Consider the following 20,991-nt stretch of genomic DNA (forward strand, 5'->3'; position numbering starts at 1 on the left):
CTTCTCGTGGTGGAAATGTTTTTGATGTCTGCTAATTCGATTTGCAAGGAAAAGAAAGTATGTTTTGCCGTTTCAACGAACGAAAACGATTGAGTATTGCCAAAGTTATGTTTGAATTAATTATGACTTAAAAAGTTATCATAGGTTAGGCCTACACATATAAACATAAACTTGTTCAGCAATCAGCATATCAAAAAATGACATGGTCAAAGCGGGGAATGATCACGAGGTCATATCAGTGGACTACTGAGCATAGCATGATGTTTGTTGCCTGTGAGTGCATAATTGATATGTTGATAACAGATCTAATAATGTTGTAGAATCAAAATCTTCATTATATGGACCACATTGAAGTCAAAGTAATTATCTATCCTATCCTGTATCGTTTTATGGATAAAATTGACTCAAAATGTTATTGATGATATTATTGCTATCTTTAACATCAGTTTTGTCTTTTCAACGGGAAAAATCCGATTGAAAATAAAGTTTTTAGGGCTAGCTATAATATTGAACAATATATCCCATATTTTGACATGCACTTATAGAAAATAAATAAATTATTGTCTTACTTTATAAATTATAAATACTGTAAAATGACACATAACTAAAGTGAGGCCAATTTCTATCTTTTTTATTTGATTCATAAAATTACATTCAACAAAATGATTGAAGACTGAGAAAACACACAATGCAGACTATTACAGAATGGAGTAGGTAAGATGCCATGTCCATAGCTTTGCAGGAGTTTCGGACTAACAATCAACACATTCAAAAAATACAGTTTAAAAGTGAAGATTGTAGTGAATGATCAGTCCTTTATCATGTGCTTGCCACTATCTACTTTATAGTAAACTATACATTGCGAAATAATATAAAATTATTTTAAAATAAAATGTGCATGTAAGTTGAGTTAACATAGCGAATTAACTAACAACTGAGACAGACCAACTAGTCAATAGTCAAGGTAGCAGTTCTCCTACTAATGACCTCACCACCAATCAGAGTAGGACTCACCAACCGAGATCAAGAAGATGGATCAAACGCTCCCGGTACCGAAGAATGGCCAGAAATGGAAAGGGTCGTCTGCTGTAGCTACCAATACTGTTATCAACCTTTCTACTCATCAGTTGTCTGAGCCTGAAGAGATGGTCCTGTCCAAAGGCCTGAAGTACTGTCCCACACCACGCCATGTCAACTCCATAGAAGTCCAAGCTGACGTCTCCCAGTTTGCCAGACGATTACGTCTTAGGGAACATTTCTATAAAGTTGATGATTCTCCTGATGATGGTAACCAAGGCACCACTGACACTGACATACCCCACCAACACCCTCTGCTCAGAAAGGAAAGCCACTTCACTCCTCCTCCAGGCAAGGATCCCGCTCTTGATGCGTATATCACTGCTGTTGAAACGAAGATTCTTAACACTTGCCCTAAGAGGATTTATTCCAACCTCAGCAAAGATGAATCCACTGCCATCAGCAAATTGAAGGATAACGCCAACATTGTGATCAAAGAGGCAGACAAAGGATCAGCCATCGTTATCATGGACACCAAAGACTATACCTTTCTGAATGTCATCGCCAGCTTGACAACACCAAATACTACAAGCCTCTTGCAAAAGACCCAACGGCTAAATTTGCACGGAAGGTTACAGCTGTAGTTAAGGAAGCCCGTGATGCTGGTGTCATTGATGCAGACATGCAATCTGTGCTGAATCCGAAGCTTCCGAGGCCTGGCCGCTTCTACATACTTCCTAAGATCCACAAGAAATACGACACCATTCCTGTTGGTAGACCTATCATCAGCGGCTGTGGAACTGCTACAGAGAAGATATCATTATGTTGATTTACATCTCAAGCCCCATGTCAAAACTCTGAAATCATATGTGGAGGATGACAATGACTTCCTGCGTAGACTCTCCGTAATCAACACTCAACATGGTCCTCTACCTCAGAACACCATCCTATGCACCATGGATGTTACATCCCTCTACACCAACATACCCACTGATGAGTTCATCACAGCATCCCAACACTACCTCAGTCAGCAGCATTCTCCCACTGAGATCAACACTTTGAGCAAATTCATGGAGCTCTGTTCTCACCCAAAATAACTTTGAACTGGCTGGCAACCACTATCTTCAAATCCATGGAACTGCGATGGGAACACGGATGGCGCCCTCAGGAGCCTGCCTTTTTATGGGCCGCCTTGAAGAGAATTTCCTGGATTCGACACCTTACAAACCTCTGATCTGGCTTAGATATATTGATGACATTTTCCTTATCTGGACCCATGGCCAAGAAGAACTTGAAAACTTCATCACTCATTGCAACACCAAGCACCCAAGTATCAAGTTCACAGCTGAGCAATCCAAAGAGTCAATTCCGTTTCTTGATGTCATGGTAAGCCTGCACAATGGGTACCTGGAGAGTGATCTGTACTCCAAACCTACCGACACTCATCAGTACTTAAAGTGGTCATCCTGTCATCCAAAGCATACTAAGGAGAGTCTCCCATACAGCCTGGCCTTCAGATTACGACGCATATGTTCATCTGAGGAGACCCTTGGCACCAGAGTCCCGGACCAGAGTCCGTCAACTCAAGCAACATCTATGTGACAGAGGGTACCCCACCAAAGTTGTTGACAAACAAGTCAAGAAGGCTGTTGAAGTCCCAAGATCAGAGGCTCTCCAACCTCGTCCGAAGGAAGAGACATGCACCCGTATTCCTCTTGTTGTTACCTTCAACCCCATCCACTCTACCATCGCCACCACCTTACACAAATATCTGCCTATTCTCCATGCCTCTAACCGCTGTAAGAAAGCCATCCGGAGCCACCCATGGTAGCTTTCCGTAGACCTACAAACATCAAGGACTTGGTTGTTAGATCATCTCTCAAGATCCCCTCTACGGAAGCCCCTGAATTGGGATTCTCTCCGTGCGACAAGTGTGCCGCATGCAAGCACCAACATGGTCAACGCAACAAAGAGCACACCAAACACACAACTGCTGGTGAGACATTCTGCAGCACCGTCACAGGAGAAAGATACCATATTCAACACCCTCTTAACTGTCAGTCTACTAATGTCATCTACCTCATCACTTGCAAGAAATGTTCTCAACAATACATTGGCGAAACCAAAAGGGCCCTGAAGACCCGGTTACTCGAACACTGTGGAGACACCAAACACAACCGAGACAAGCCAGTTGCTAGACACTTCAATCAAGCAGGTCACAGTACTGAAGACATCACCATCATGGCCATCGACAGACCTAACAGCCAGAATTACTACCATCGGTTGGCTTTGGAAGCCAAATGGATCAAGACACTACAGACTACATCACCGAAAGGCATCAACATCAAGGGTCATTCATAATCTCCCTCTCCTTGCACATGGCTCGGTCATGCAGGTCACTGTCCCATACCTTTTTCACTTTACTTTTTTGTTCAAAATCGGACCACCTCGTCACTCCTGGCATGCCGTCTTCATGGTCTGGGAGCGGGAGCCAACGCACATAGACGTTGGTACTGCTTGGCTGTCCCACCTAGGCGGGCTATGTTGTTCCGTGTGCCGGGTTGTGGGGTCAGTGGTCCTCCTTTTCATTAGATTTTGGTTATTTTCAATTTTCCCTTACCACGTCGTTTTCCCTGTTTGTGACCTGCTTGGCCTACCATATCTTTTTTTGTGCCTTTCCCCAGTCTTTTGTCCCATTTGGCTCTCCATACTTTGCCTGCTGTTATGGTTTTTCACACTCTCTTAACCCACTCTAGGCTCTACTGTTATTTAGATTTCTTTTATTTTCTGCTGCTTAATCAATGTTTTAGTCAATGCAGCTTTTTATCTTCTTCTTTTTATGATCAGAGCTGGTCTCCACTATATTGAGAGCAGGTCTCATTTTTTACTCCTTGAAAAAGAAAAGTTTTGTCTTTTCGAAACGTCGGGTTTTTAACTCTGTTTATATATTTTGTGTTACTCCCCCATTGGATGTTGTGTCATATTTTCCCTGTTTTTAATTTTAACTAACAACTGCAGTGTATTTCTTGATTTTAATAATAAGCATGGGTAAAAAGCAGTAAAGACAAAAATACAGAACAATTTGGAGTAATGAATTAAAGAGTTGACAGGAGTTATAGGAGTTAATGTTTTTTGCTGTTTCAGTGTGCATGTTCTCACCATTGATGGTTTGGTGAACTGTCATGTAACATGGATGTAAGCGTGATCCTAAAAAATGCCTTTCACGGTGACCCAAACTATTTACAAGACCTCTTCTGCATTGAGGCTGGCCTTCCCTTTTAAAGGGAATTTTTATTACCAGTAGATCGCGATGGTTTGAGTTTTGAACAGGTCTAAGTAGGTTTGAACTTGACCCTCTGTGTAAAGTATTATTCATCTGCCAAATATGGCAACTTTAACATGATTTGCACGATTGTAATGCATAAAAACTGAAATCAATTGCTATATTGGGAGATGTTGGGACTACGAAGGGGATTGCGCCATGAGCTGCTGATCTTTGAGTTTATTTGCAACATGCCTACTATAATGTTTACTTGTGATCCAGGAGTTCGCGGTCTTCCGGATCCTGAGGCTTCAGACTATTGGTTCGTTAGAGTCACTTGATTCTAAGCTTGCCTATGCTTCCTTTCATCATAGATTATCTATGCTTACATGTACTTGATATCCAATCAGCTGATCAACCAAAGAGACGACAAACTTAACGAGAACCTTTAGTTTCATGAAACTTTGTCGCTATATTGAAGTGATATACGGTATTGTACTTGGCTAGTTTCGTTGTGTGCAGTGCAATATGATAAAATTTAAATTGAAAAATTTAAAAAGACATCTTGAGGCCCGTCTTTAGACCATAATGTAGCCTATAGCATTATTGATCGAAACCACTCCTGCCACACAACTTTATCAGTTTGCATTTGAATATCGCGCTGTATACCAGTCAACACACTATCATGATGGTTGGGAAGTGTGTGCAGCTACAAAAATGGGTGGTTTGATTTAAATGACTATATCTCGGATTAGGTGTAAGCAAATACAACCGTTTTATTTAATTTAGACGTTCAGAATCTGCTCTTTTCAATGATTTTGTTCATTTACAGTGGCTTTCTTCTAGATGTCGTACAAAAGTGCTACAAACATGAGTTTACTTCTTTTTTAATCCGCCTGTAGAGGTCAAATGTCTGAATGAGACTCGTGTACTAGAAAGTACAAATTCGCCATTACGTGATGAAATAAATAAAAAAGAAATAGTAAAATGTAAAACATGGCTTATACAGTATAAAGAGTTGATGAACCGGAATGAGACCGTCAGTAGATAGCAAAAAACATGCACAAATCAAAATATCCCCAAAACTTTCCTAACACGCGTTTTGCGCGTGTTAAAAAAGGTCTTTTGGCCTAATTCTGACCTTTTAAAAAAATGGCTAAAATAGAGAGAAATGTAGGTCTGGAACGTGATGAGGCTATATAATATAGAGATATAAAACTATGGAGGAAAAATGTAAAACATGGCTTATGCAGGAGACAGAGATGATGAATCGGAATCAAAAGAGGCTTAATGCTATCTTCAGTAGATAGCAAAAAAATATCAAAATTCACCCAAAGACAATCTTAACACGCATTTTGTGCGAGTTAAAACATAAAAGATTTAGGTCCGGAACGTGATAAGGCTATGACTTACATTTCTGAGGCTGGTGTAGGCCTGCTAGAAAGAAAAAAATAGCCGCTACATGATAAAATAAAAATATAAAGACAAAAAATGTACTTATGCACTATAAAAGAGATGATTAATCGGGATGAGACGCTTAATGCTATCTTCAGTATATAGTAGATAGCAAATAAAACATGAAGAATCAACATACCCACAGATTTTCCTAACACCCGTTTTGCGTGTTAAAAAAAAGGTCATTCGTCCTTATCTGGAGCTATTATAAAAGGCTAAAATAGAGAGAAATGTAGGTCCTGAACATAATGAGGCTAATAATATTAATATAGAGATAGCATTTCTAGAAAGAAAAAAAGCCGCTAAGTGATAAAATAAAAATATAGAGACAAAATATGTAAAACATAGCTGATGCAGTATGATGAATCGGGATGAGACGCTTAATGCTATCTTCAATAGATAGCAAATAAAACGTGAAAAATCAAAATATACCCACTGATTTTCCTAACACGTATTTTGCACGCGTTAAAACGTCATTCGACCTAATGCTGAGCTATTAAAAAAGGCTAAAATAGAGAGAGAGTTGTAGATCCGGAATGAGCTATAATATAGAGATACATTTTCTGAACGGGACTTATGTACTTGAAAGAACAAATTAGCCGCTACGTGATGAAATAAAGAAATATAGAGAAAAATGTAAAATATGGCTTATGCAGGAGAAAGAAATGATGACTCGGAATGAGACGCTTAATGCTATCTTCATAGCTTAAAGACCCATTCAGTGATCCCAGCGCAAGTGTAAAAAAATAAAATTGTTTATAAATTGCTTAAAAGTGAAGGATAAACCATTCATATTGTCATTTGGTATTTTTGAAATAACAAATTTGGCAAAAAAACAAAGAAAACAGCAGTACAGACGAAGTTGAAGCCCCATTCAAATACATGAAGCTAATTTAGATACTGTCAGTATCTAAATTACAGATTCGTGTAAAATGTCTTATTTTGTCTTAAATACATGGCTTTCGGCTGAACAACTCACAGGCTATGTTAACACATGATCTATGACAATGACAAAGGTACCAAAATCTGAATTTTGATGATTTTTACGATCGTCCGGGTGAGCAAATCACTGAATGGGCCTTTAAAAAATAATGTAAAATCAAAATACACCCAAAGACACTCCCAACACGAATTTTGTTTGTGTTGGTTTGTGTTGGCCTAATGTTACTGAAAAAAAGGCTAAAATAGAGATAGATGTAAGTCCGGAATGTGATGAGGCTATAATATAGAGATAAAATTTCTGAACAGGACAGTATGTACTAAAAACATTAGCTGATACGTGATAAAATGAAGATATAGACAGGGCTCGAAAAAATGTTAATTTCCCGGGAAGCAAGCTAAATTTCCCACAATTTATAGCATGTTTTTATATACAAAAGACACTTTCCCTCCAAATACCAGAATTTGCCTCTGAACACCAACATTTCCTGGGAATGAGCTTCCCCAATTCCCCACTTTTTCGAGCCATGAATATAGAGCAAAAAATGTAAAACAAGGCTTATGCAGTAGAAAGAGCTGATGAATCGGGATGAGACTCTCAATGTTATCTTCAGTAGATAGCGAAAAAAACCATGAAAAAAAATCAAAATATAGGCTTACCCAAAGACTTTCTTAACACGCTTTACGCGTGTTAAAAAAGGTTATTCGGTCTAATGCCATGAATGCTGAGCTAATATTGAAGATATTGGTTTTTTTTTCCAAAACATACACAAAAATGTAGGTCTTTTGGGAGAAAATGTATAGCTTCAAAAATGACATTTTCAATTGATGGTCGGTTTTTCATTCCAGCTGCATAAAATTTATCATTAGATTTATAAAGTTTACTTCGGGGACTTTCAAATATCAAATTTTAATAATTTGCCATAAAATTTGTATTATATCGCAAATTTTCGATATATCTGATATGCTCTCAGGTCCCACAAAAATACTGTGCAAACGTTGTTATCCAATTCCTCGAGGTCAAGGAAGTGTATCGCAGCTCAAATACCACTGATAAACTATACCGTTGAGTTAAGGGAAGGGGTATGAACGTTTGGACAGTATTTATTAATGGACATTAAACACATCAGACATATCAAATTGCATTCTGAATACGAAGAATGGCCTTCTGATATCAAATAATTTTGATTTTTGACATTCGCAATGTAATACACATTTTATGGCAAATCATTAAAAATTGATATTTTTGATATTTAACAGTACTCGAAGTAAACTTTATAAATCTGATGATTTCTACCTAAAGTGTATGTAGGTGGGATGAAAAGCCGACGATCAATTGAAAATTTTGACCTTTCGTATTGAAGATATGGATTTTTTTCCCAAAACACCAAAAAAAAATTAGGTCTTTTTGGGAAAAAAATCCATATCTTCAATATGAAAGGTCAAAATTTTCAATTGATCGTCGGCTGTTCCTCCCAGCTACATACACTTTAAGACTATATCATTAAATTTATAAGATTTACTTCGAGGACATCTTCAAAATGTGAAAAATATAAAATTTTAATAATTTGTCATAAAATTTGTATTATATCGTGAATTTCATAAAATGAAAATTATTTGATATCAGAAAGACATTGTTCGTATTCAGAATGCAATTCGATAGGTCTGATGTGCTCTCATGTCCCACAAAAAATGCTGTCGAAACGCTCAAAACGCTCATTCCATGCAGTTCCCTTAAGAATTATAAAACTATTTTAATTTGATGGGGGTAAGTGGGACAGTCGGTATGCATATTTAGTGCTGCTAAGTGTCTCACTTATCATTTGCTTAGCCCACTGTCTCACCTACCCCAATTTACCTTATATACCCCGGGGGGGGGCACATCAAAACTTTTTGGTGGGTATGCTCCCCCGGAATTTTGAGGTGGTGGGTCTTTGGGAGCTGATGGCGTACCGGTAAAAGGGGTCTTTCGGAGCTGCGAACCGGGCTGTGAACAAGTAAAATGGGGTCTTTTGGAGCTGCGAAAAGTCCAAATCAAGGGTCTTTCTTGGCTTTTTGGTTGAAAATTGCCTGAAAAAACAAGAAATATGAGGAATGAGCAATTTTGGGGTCTTCGGAGCTGCGAAACCCAAAAGGTGGGTCTTTCCGGGGGAGCATACCTGTATGGTCATTTGTGTTGAGTGCCCCCCCCCCCCGGGTTATATACACGACGAAACTGTTGAATCCAGGTCGCCCCCTTCCCTCTAACATGTCTAATTTGCAAAAGTATAAAAAGCTGAGACGAAAATATTTCGTCTCAGATAAAAAGTCCCAATTTGCCAATGTATTAGCGAGCAAAACAAATCAGGGGTTTCAATGCTTTTTTGTTAAAAAAATGAAAAATTTGTGGAAGACTATAGGTCCACTTTTCATAAAATTATCCCCACCCTCCTAGAAAAATGGTCTACTTTTTCAAAATCCGCACCCCGGGTCCCCCATAAAAATCCTGCGTACGTGCCTGGTTGAAACCTACTTTCAGTTTAAAGCCTTATGAAACTTGATCAATTACCATACCATTCAAATCTCGATTTTGAATGTATTTATTTCAAATCTCAAGAAACTCAATTCCTCACAGTGTTGATCTGAAAGCACATTAAGATTTTCACATCAATCAAAATGACTAGGCCATGTTGATCGGCAGTTAAAGTTAAATGATTCATGAAGTATCTTAGGCTTTAAAATGGTGCAAAAAGCATTAAAACCCGTTCATGCGTCACTTAGATTATTGGGACTATTAATAGACTCAATTTTGGACCTTTCCAATGGGGCTCATTAACAATAATGGTATATTTTAAATCAATCGTTGACTTGTCGCTAAGAATATACAGGATTAGACATTGATACTTGTTAACAACGCATTATTTTCATGCAATGGCAGATGAAATACATTGAAGTTTAAAAATAAGTAAATCAATTTCTCAAATATTGTTCACCCTTTTATCAAGCAACAGGGGGCTATGTTCTTTAATGATGCTTACAAATCAATATCAAAATGAAATGGATGGTAAATAAATAACAGAAGAGGCATCTAAGGTTGGTGATCAGTCAAGTTATCTCCTAGTGCAACACTGTTGGTAGTTAACTTCATTTATTTCTTCCATGCATTATAAACTATATGCAGCACATTATTGTTAATGTGTGTGCTCCAAAGGTCCAAAAATGATGGTACTTTGAATCTTCAAGAGAGTTTTAACTTTGTCGACATTTTAAGTTAAGTCCTCCAATCCACATGGCCTATTTTTATTGAGACACCCTGTATTATAACATCCAAGAAAGAATAAATAAGAAAGATTAAATAAACAAATAAATAAGTAAATGAATAAGTAAATAAGTATAACTATAAGTAAATAAACAAATAAATAAGTAAGTAAATAAATAAATAAATAAATAAATACATAAATAAATAAATAAATAAATAAATAAATAAATAAATAAATAAATAAGTAAGTAAGTAAGTAAGTAAGTAAGTAAGTAAGTAAGTAAGTAAGTAAGTAAGTAAGTAAGTAAGTAAGTAAGTAAGTAAGTAAGTAAGCAAGGCAAGTAAGTAAGTAAGTAAGTAAGTAAGTAAGTAAGTAAGTAAGTAAGTAAGTAAGTAAGTAAGTAAGTGCAAGTAAGTAAGTAAGTAAGTAAGTAAAAGTAAGTAAGTAAATAAATAAATAAATAAATAAATAAATAAATAAATAAATAAATAAATAAATAAATAAATAAATAAATAAATAAATAAATAAATAAATAAATAAGTAAATAAACAAATTAATAAATTAATAAATAAATGCAAAAACATAAAATGCGAGTCGATCAATGCTGACTCGATTCATGCATAGGAATAGTCATGATGGCCTCTGTGTCATGTTGGAGGATGTTGCTCGGCATGCGGCAAAACACGAATAAACAAAAGTCCAAACAAAAACCATAGAGAAGAAATCAATAATCTTCAATAGATTATTGTCGATATAAAGTCAATACGTCATCAAAATTCGGGCATTGGCATGAAAAAGAGACGGAAATCAATATTTAGCACTTCCATGAAAAATATTTTAGGCTTAGTGATAGTAAGTAATATATATCGGTGGTCGGTACATAACTTTTTAGTGTGGATCTCGTCGTACTCTTCGTGATTTGAAGTTTGTTTATGAACGAGTCTTTTGAATTGAATCACTGACGAAAAGTGAAGGCGATCAGAAGAGTATGTTAGGGCGATAATTTACACGAAATAACAAGGTTGTTTTTCGGCTGAGAGCAATTAAAACAATATATAAAATGGGATTTATATCTGTGTTGAAGGGTATATTTGCCCGGTTAATTTTCTCTATCCATTGCGTGATCACCATCTGGAGAGTGACTGATGTCTACACAGAACCTATCTTCTATGTTATGTTGGCACCCATTCTATTTCTTGTGGTTGAACTTATTGTGACGCTAAAATATACAGAAAACGGCGAATGGAAGTGGTAAGTTGGATCATCTCGATGGTTGGATCATACTGACTTTGAACAGCACGTGGGCATAGGACTAATTGTTGTACCATGGAGGTAGTTTTCTACCTCCGTGGTTGTATTATTTCGGATAGCGACGTTTCACGTTGGTTTTTTTTTTGGGGGGGGGGATCTGAAGACACATCAGACATATCGAATTGCATTTTAAATACGAGTAATGTCCTTCTGATATCAAACAATTTTGATTTTTTGAAATTCGCAATATACACATTTTATGGCAAATGAATAAAAATTGAAAAATGTTGACCTTTCCTATCGAAGGTATTATTATACTGGTCTGTAGATCTTTTTCCCCCAGACACCAAAACAATGTATATCTTCAATATGAAAGGTCACATTTTTCAATTGATGGTCGGCTTTTCATCCCAGCTATATACACTTTAAGTACATATTATTAGATTTATAAAGTTTAGGCTACTTTGAGGACTGTTATATCAAAAATATTAAAAAGCGTTCCTAATTGTATTCATAATGCCCAATGCAATTCGATATGCTCATCAAGAACAAATAAACACAATGGGGAACGATTGCTCGCTACAAGAGGAAAATGAATAAAATTAAGAGTGAAAGAACAGTTTACCAACCCAAAGTGTTACAAATAAACAAGACAACAAATAAACACAAATCCCGACCGGCATACAAGCCAAATTATTTTTTGAAATACAGCAAGGGAATGTGCCGTCATGAGAATCGAACCCACGACCTTCCGATCTCTAGACGGACGCCTTATCCATTAGGTTACCAGCTCCATCCCACTGATAAACAGTGATTAAAAATGGCTCTGATGTGAGCAGCCGAGGTATACAATACACACAAACAATTATTACACAAGTACACATGTATTGTGAAGGAGATCAGTGGGAGCTGGTAGCCTAATGGATAGAGCGTCCGTCTATAGAGATCGGAAGGTCGTAGGTTCGATTCATGCCGGCACATTCCCTTGCTGTTTTTTCAAGTTGGGTTGTGTGCCGGCCGGAATTTGTGTTTATTTGATGTCTTGTTTAATTGTAACACTTTGGGTTGTTCCCCATTTCAATATTTATTTGAAAAAATAAAAGCAGAAAAAAAACCCCAAAGAATTAAAAACCGACAGTGAACATTGAGTGGGCATGCAGTGTCGTCGCCGTTGTTGTTGATCGTTGTCCATTCAGTCATATCCAATGGGCTGGCTATTCCTTTAACTAAAAACAAAATCCGACCAACAGTACCTTGGAGGAAATCTATGGCAATCAAACCCCGGAATCAAACAATTGAATTTTTGACTCGTTAGAACGAAAAACTAGCTACCCTGATTTTGATTGATTTGATTTTTTTTCGGGTTTTGACAACCCTGGATAACCCAAGAAAGCCTCTACTGAAAGCCTCTATTGAAGCTTATTTCCATATTGGGGTCCATTTGAATACCGAGACGGGTTGGGAACAGTTAGGGGTTAACACCCTACTCGAAACTGGCTGCGAGATACATGTACAGGTATGACTCTCTGCACACGGGACCGACGGCTTAACGTCCCCTCCGAAGGACGGAGTATACTTTCACGATTCATTTACCCAATTTAACCATGGGGAGAGCGGAAGTCTGAATTTAATCTACAGAGGTTGCCAATTAATTTTATACCTTTTTTTTCCAATTCAATATCCCAGCAAATCACCACCGCCGGGAATTAAACCCGGGACCTCGTGCACTAAAGGTAAGTGCCCTAACCCATTGCGCCACGCTCTCCCTGATTGCAAGGAACTGGTTGTGAGGCATTTGTATATGCACTCCATAATTAAAATGCAACTCTCAATGGAGAGAGTGGACACATGCATGCAACGCCGGATTTACCTTTATGGGGCCCTGGGCCAGGCCAAATTCGGAGGACCTCAAACTCACCTTGAGGAAGGCACATGTGCACTCAAGTGACCAAGTTTTGATTTACAAATAGGGGGCTACTATAAGATCGATTTTACTGGGACGCGAACGCGCGAAAAAAAAAAATCAGACAATTTTAGCCCAAAATGAAGATGAATTTTAATATGCAAAGGGCCAGTGTGCAATTCGTGCGCAAACTGTGCAATTTTGACATATTTTTTGTCCAAAACATTGTGTTTTCGGGCTAAAAACAGTCATCATAGGCTATTTAATAAAAGGCACTAAATTTAATGCCCACGTGACCCATGTGCGCCGCCATACCAAGACCACCAAGCGATCAGTAGATGTACTATGGTAAGAGATAGGAACTTTTCACACACATATCATCAAGGCAACTTAATTACACATGGGGGATTCTGCTTTTTTAGTATGTTTTCAAGAACTAAATTTTGGAAGTTTTTACCGAGACATGGTCACATTGGGGGCCCAAAATATGTTGGGCCCTCGGCCCGAGCCCATATCTGGTCCAATGGTAAATCCGGCCCTGGATACATGCAAGTGTTAATGCTCCAATGCAACTGAACTCGAGCCGGTAGGCCTATACCAGAATTAAAATAAGTGTTTTGTCATGACCATGATTCGATAAATTCAAATTATTAATCATCTTCCTTTACTGTTGCAGGTTCTGTCCAAGTGTGTTCCTCTACCTCATCTCTGTTATACCTGGTCAATGGCTTCTACAAATGGACCTTCTCCATAAGAGGGAAAAACATAGAGATGATAATGGATGGGAAGAATGCACAACAGAGAGCTCGAGTATCTTCAACGAAACTGGTCTCGACGCAATTCAAGGGGTGAGTATATTATTTTGGTATACCATCGCAGAATTAATTTTAAGCGGGAAGTGACTATACATGTATGATTTGGTTTTATGTATCACGTTTTCGAAAAGAGTTCTAAATCATAAAAATTTTTTCTATCACTTTCGTTCGGATCATGTCAAAAGTTGAAATAGAATGTAATGTATAACTTGTATTATGATATAGTCCTACATTGTAAACTCGGAATGATCGAAAAAAATTAATATCAAACGTGACGTCAAAAGTGAGAAGAACATTGACATTAATAGATGGGCGCATATCGATGACCGCTACCATGGCTACTAGATCTTGTCCGTACGGGCATGATACCCGTCCTATTGTCTAATAATAAACAAAACGTTTTGTATATTGATAAATATTGATGCAACAAGTGAAAATATGTTTTTTGAAAGAGCTTGAAAGCTTATGAAATCACGAAAGCGTGTTTAACAAATTCGATGATTGACTTTTTTGAAAGTCTTATGGCTGCGACATCGACCGAACAGCGTAGCTGCCACAAGTAAATGACACTCTACACTCACGGGGTCTACACTATTAAAGAAAAAGTTCCAAAAGAAACCTTTTTGAACTCTCATGAGAACACTTGATGGTTCTTACAAGAAACCATAAAAAGATATTAGGCACTCTGAAGAATTTGTTTGGTTCTCTATAACTTTATTGGTTCTACAAAGGTTCTTAGATTTTCACGAATTCCTTTTTGAATTTGAAGGTCCTCACCATTCAAACTTTAAAGTTCTTAAAAATTTAGAACCCTTTGGAGAACCAAAATGTTCTAGATGACTTTCAGAGAATCAAAAATAAGATCAGATTGTCCTAAACTCCTTTTGTGGTTCCTCCCACAGATTTCTCTAATTCTGTGGTTCCTCCTAGGAACCGTCAAAGATTCTTCTGAGAGGATACTTTCACAAAGGCGACATATTTAACGTTATAGCTCTGGACATTTAATTATTTTCCACCGACTTTCCCGGGTGAAAAAAGAAAGAAAATCATATCCAAACCTAACGCTAAATACGGCGCCTCCGCCTAATGAGTTAAGTTACTTGGGTTAAAAAGTCAGTCATTTGACCTGGTGGTTTTGATTTATATATAGTCCATGCAACATGTTGCATAAAGCAGCTATTATCTAACACAATTGGGTAATTTCTTCCACATCGAGAAAAATCGACTTGACAGTTCTCAAAACTAGCCTAGTCATTAGAAGGTTATTGTTCTAAAAAAATCCTGACATGATTCATTTGTTGCGTACAATAAGGGATGAGCTCCCGTAATATTCTACGTCATTATAATAATCAATGAATGCACATCATCAATAAGAACGTTTTGTATAACATATCGGAAGTGGAATTTATTGAGTTGAAAATCTATTTAATTTCGCTGAGAATAACTAGACGCCGCAAAAAATTTCCGTCCGCAACTTGTGGTCCAAGACCACAATGCTTTAGCGTCTTGGAACTATCGGAACTCCATTAGTTGCAAGTCTTTTACTGTGGAAATATTAATGGCCTCAGTTCTGCCAGGTTTGCGCCTTAATGCTTTTACATTGTGGTCCTGAACCACAAGTCGCGGACAAAATTAGGCCTACTGGATATCGGCATTATGGCATGCAAAGGTTACTTGACCTTTTAGTTTGCAGCCGCATACGTTTGTGCACCTAACTTTTATCCCTACCAAGTATACTTTCAAATAGGTTCTAATGGTTCTAGGAAATTGCAAGAACCCAAAAATGGTTCTTTCTGTCCTTTATAGGCATACAGAACCCTTTCCATGCCTAGAATGGTTCTTCTGCGTCTGCCTTCGGAGAATATATTTTAGTTCGTTGTAAACTATTTAGGCCTAAGCTTCTTCATACAGGACAGATTTATGACGAACCTTTTTAGGTTTTACAAAAAAGGTTCTTCTTGGAAGCCTTTTTCCTACAAAATCGTAACAGTATTATGTTTCACACAAAAATCCCTTATTCAGATTTTTTTTTAAACACACACACCGTAATGATCGACAGCCTCATCCCCCGACATCATCATCCATTTTTCTTCATACAAACCCGGGATACAAACTGAGCCTTGGTCCGGGGGGGGGGGGCACTCCAACTTTGGAGGCGACGCGTATGTAGGACTGTTAAGACCCCCTTTTTCAGCATCGCTGTCACCCAATGACCCCATATTTTGTACAGTTTGCTTTCACCGAATGCCAAAAAAGCATGCTCTCACCCAATGACCCCATAGTTTGATATTTTGCTCTCACCGAATGTCCCTTAATGTGCCAGCCCTACACCTACCGTATATCCATTTCATATTGAAGTGCCCCCCCCCCCCCTTCTCTTGCGAATTATATCAAATTTGCTGTATTTGGCTGAGATACAGTACTGCACACTCTAAGAAATAAAGGTTCTTAAAAGGTTCTAAAGTTGTCCTCTTGGGAAAACCGTTAGAGGTTCTCTAAAGAACCAAAAATGGTTCCCAAACCGTCGAAAATGGCCCCCAAAATATGATACAGAACCGTTTTCGGTTCTTTAGAGAACGACCTTTAAAAGTTGTAAGAGTCCTCCAAAATTAAAGAACCTTTTTAGTTCAAGAGGGAGGGTTCTCCTGAGAGGTCAAAAAAGGTTCTATTTAGAACTGGATATCGGCATTATGGCATGCAAAGGTTACTTGACCTTTTTAGTTTGCAGCCGCATACGTCTGTACACCTAATTTTTATCCCTACCAAGTATACTTTCAAATATAGGTTCTAATGGTTCTAGGAAATTGCAAGAACCCAAAAATGGTTCTTTCTGTCCTTTATAGGCCTACAGAACCCTTTCCATGCCTAGAATGGTTCTTCTGCGCCTGCCTTCGGAGAATATATTTTAGTTCGTTGTAAAACTATTTAGGCCTAAGTTTCTTCATACAGGACAGATTTAGTGACGAACCTTTTTAGGTTTTACAAAAAAGGTTCTACTTGGAAGCCTTTTTCCTACAAAATCGTAACAGTATTATGTTTCACACAAAAATCCCTTATTCAAATTTTTAAAAAAACCACACACACCGTAATGATCGACAGCCTCATCCCCCGGCATCATCATCCATTTTTCTTCATACAAACCCGGGATACAAACTGAGCCTTGGTCCGGGTGGGGGGGGCACTCCAACTTTGGAGGCGACGCGTATGTAGGGCTGTTAAGACCCCCTTTTTCAGCATCGCTGTCACCCAATGACCCCATATTTTGTACATTTTGCTTTCACCGAATGCCAAAAAAGCATGCTCTCACCCAATGACCCCATAGTGTGATATTTTGCTCTCACCGAATGTCCCTTACTGCGAAAGTGTCAGCCCTACACCTACCGTATATCCATTTCATATTGAAGTGCCCCCCCCTTCTCTTGCGAATTATATCAAATTTGCTGTATTTGGCTGAGATACAGTACTGCACACTCTAAGAAATAAAGGTTCTTAAAAGGTTCTAAAGTTGTCCTCTCGGGAAAACCGTTAGAGGTTCTCTAAAGAACCAAAAATGGTTCCCAAACCGTCGAAAATGGCCCCAAAAATATGATACAGAACCGTTTTCGGTTCTTTAGAGAACGACCTTTAAAAGTTGTAAGAGTCCTCCAAAATTAAAGAACCTTTTTAGTTCAAGAGGGAGGGTTCTCCTGAGAGGTCAAAAAAGGTTCTATTTAGAACCTTTATTTCTTATAGGTCTGCTCATACATGTAGGCTATGGAGACATTTTAACAGCAGCCTGATTTGGTGGGAAAAGGCCGTTGAATTTTTGCCCAGGGGGTCCAGTTCATAATTGCTCGGACTTGGTTTTAAAAACATAAACAATGTGCCTCTAGTCATAAGGATTCAGAAAAAGTTTAGTTTGACCCATCTACTACGTACATAATAGACGCCATGCAACCAAAAGTGCTGTTTAACGGTTTCGTATGACGTATATATGTTTCAAATGGACAAATCCTTATATCAAAATATTTAGAAGAGTCTGAGAATTATTCCGTTTCCATGGCAACGGTTACACTGTTTAAGAACTTTTGTTATTTAGACCCAGAATTAATTAGCTATTTCTTTAAAACCTACATGGACTAGAAACTTCATTTGATGTGCAGAACACATGACACATAATGGATATTTAATATCTATGAACAAAATCATCACTTATTTCAATATTGATTTATGGTATAACCGTTGCAAATGCTATTTTTTGGTGATTTTCGTGAAATTTTGACAATGGAAAGTGTATTAATTTAATTTTCGTTCTTCTTTTTACTATACTCAGGTTACTATTCCATTAGCTTTAAGCGACGACAACTGGACTCTTGCTTTGGAACAGTTCATGTTATGTCTGCTCATCGTCGGAAGATGGCTTCTACCCAAAGGAAGTCTTACCGCGACCAGCTCTCGCAACTACTTCTCGTCTACATTGGCATGGCAGCAGATATCCTTGAATTCTCCATGGAAAGTCTTAAGGAACCCAACATTATGTGTAACCTTACGATGATGATTATCATCCTCTCAATGTGGACCGTTGCCTTGACGCAGTTCTGTCTGGTTCTCACGTCGGTTTCAGCGGCAAAAACTAGAAACTTCCAAGGCAAGCGTTCACGATTAATCTGCGGTGGTTGTTGCGCCAATGAAATCTGGTCTTTGTGGATAACTTTACTGATGCAAGATTGCCCGTTCTTGGCGATGAGACTGTATCTGATAATAAACTTTGATATCCTCAATCAAATGATGTTGTTCTTTACGTGTAAAAACTTGCTGATGATAGCACTGCAGATTTATCGCATGGGTATTGTTTGTTGCGAAAATGAAGTTGCTCCAGCTCCAGCATCAGCATATCCAGAAGATACAGAAACAGGGTTGCCAGGGTACGATAATGTTTCAACAAGTTCGCAGGCAAAATTGGTGTTAGTTAAGTCTACAGAAAATGAAGACAAAAATCGGTGAAAAATAGGAAAAGGATTGTAGAATGCTGTAACTATTACAAAGCCCCGTGAGCTCGAGCGTGTGGTGTGCATGCCTATTTAGTTGGTCAATGAGGAAAAATAAAGTGAAACAAAGAAAGACTGAGGAAAAGGAGACGGAGAAAAGAGAAACTATATGTGAAGAGGAAAAGATGAGAAGGAATGTGAAATATCACTGAAATTAGTCACGTGTTCTTTAAGACTTGTGCCTGAGCTGCATAAAAAACATTATGGCTTGTTACTAGCCACAAACTGATTGGTATTTTGTTACCCAACATTGTATCAACTTCGAACAAATCAAATGTTGAGCAACAGACATTTCATTAAAAGCACATTAATCCAACAGTGGATATTATTCGCAAAATGTTAGAATAGATTTGCCAGAAACTTACATAATGTTTTTTAAGCGTTGATAAAATATTGGGCAAAAAATGTTTATAACAAATATTTTACAAGAACGTTTTCAAAAATTATAGTTGTAGTGTGTTTTCCTACAAAACGTTTTGAAACGTTTCCCATGATTTTATGAAACCATACATTTAATGTTTTTAAGGGTGGTCATAACCCTGGAATTATGGAAACTTTGGGTCTCATAACTTCTAAATTGTTGGTCTAACTATTCCTAGATATTTTTATCTAGTTTTTAAAATTAATTTTAAAAAATGTACTCAAGAAATTTTTTGTTACGGTCACCGAAAAAATGTTGGGCCAACATCATTTCCATTCTAGATATATATACTTTTAATTATTCCATTTAATTATTTAATTCCATTCTAGATATATATACTTTTATGGTCGACAGTTGGGTAAACAAAGTTTGGCACAGCGCCTGATAATAATGTAAAATACATTAAATTACACGACGTTTCGGGTCTAACCCTTTTACAAGTGTGAGCAAATGCAATGATACCTTACAGAAGCAAGCAAAAAATGTGTGAGGCCATGAAATGTGTGAGGCCATGAACTTTTATATACTTTAGACCAATAATTTAGACGTTATGAGGTCCACAAGTTTTCATAATTCCAGCAGTTTTCATATGTTAATACTGCTATTTACAGAAGATAGCGATTTTACATATGTTACTGTTATCTACAGTAGATAGTAAATTTCACATGTTACTGCTACCTACAGTAGATAGCAGTTTTCATATGTCACTACTATCTGCAGAAGATAGCAATTTTCAGATGTTACTGCTATCTGCGGTAGATAGTAATTTTCATATGTCACTCACTGCTATCTACAGTAGATAGCAATTTTCAGATGTTACTGCTATCTGCGGTAGATGGTAATTTTCATATGTCACTCACTGCTATCTACAGTAGATAGCAATTTTCAGATGTTACTGGTATCTGCGGTGGATAGTAATTTTCATATGTCACTGTTATCTGCAGAAGATAGCAATTTTCAGATGTTACTGCTATCTACGGTATAGATAGAAATTTTTATATGTCACTGCTATCTAGAGTAGATAGCAATTTTCATTATATCATTGCTTTTTTTAAACATTACCAAGGGTGTAAAATTAGAGAAGCTGAAAATTGCCACGATATTTTTATATTCAAAGTCAAATTGCATAAGTCTTCCAAAAATCACAGTAATATATTGTGTCTCAAAGAATGTTATGTGTCTCAAAGATACATATTTTGTGGATTTCTTTCAGCACTGAGTATTCAGGATTTTATAATGTATCACTATCAAATCAAAATTCAGTACAGTTATCCTATTTTGGAATTTTATGAGCACATTTTATGTGTATATAGCGAGGTGAGAGGTGGGCGTGGCACAAAAACACATTTTTTACAACTATATTTATTTGTGTATGTAGATAAAATGTATCAGAACATAATTATCTGAAGTTATAGTTAATAGATACCCTGGAGGTGCTTCCACTCCCAGTTTTCCGATAATAAATAAGCCATGTATAGCCACGTTAAGCTGATATTTTGAAAAGTGTTACTTGTGTAGATATTTATTGTGAATATTACTGTTCGTGATTTTAATTTAGGGGTTTTTTTATCAGAAATTTTCAATATATATTATACATATTAACATAGAGGTCGCTTATGGCAATCCGATATTTTTAAAGTATTTTGGCCCAATTAACTGTCA

General features: G+C 37.3%; 2 protein-coding genes across 2 annotated transcripts; both read left to right on the plus strand.

The window, feature by feature from the left end:
• Window positions 1–2,160: 2,160 nt before the first annotated feature.
• On the plus strand, window positions 2,161–2,619 carry LOC140152126 (uncharacterized). Its single transcript, XM_072174422.1, has one exon. The coding sequence runs from the start codon at window positions 2,161–2,163 to the stop codon at window positions 2,617–2,619; it is 459 nt and encodes a 152-aa protein (XP_072030523.1).
• Window positions 2,620–10,752: 8,133 nt separating this feature from the next.
• LOC140152945 (transmembrane protein 26-like) lies at window positions 10,753–19,668 on the plus strand. The gene is given in 4 exon segments (XM_072175496.1): window positions 10,753–11,163; window positions 13,743–13,914; window positions 18,194–18,299; window positions 18,302–19,668. Coding segments are annotated over 4 exon segments (1,032 nt in total). The 5' UTR covers window positions 10,753–10,972; the 3' UTR covers window positions 18,865–19,668.
• Window positions 19,669–20,991: the final 1,323 nt, after the last annotated feature.

This window comes from Amphiura filiformis, chromosome 5 (genome assembly GCF_039555335.1).
Source record: "Amphiura filiformis chromosome 5, Afil_fr2py, whole genome shotgun sequence".
NCBI lineage: Eukaryota > Metazoa > Echinodermata > Ophiuroidea > Amphilepidida > Amphiuridae > Amphiura > Amphiura filiformis.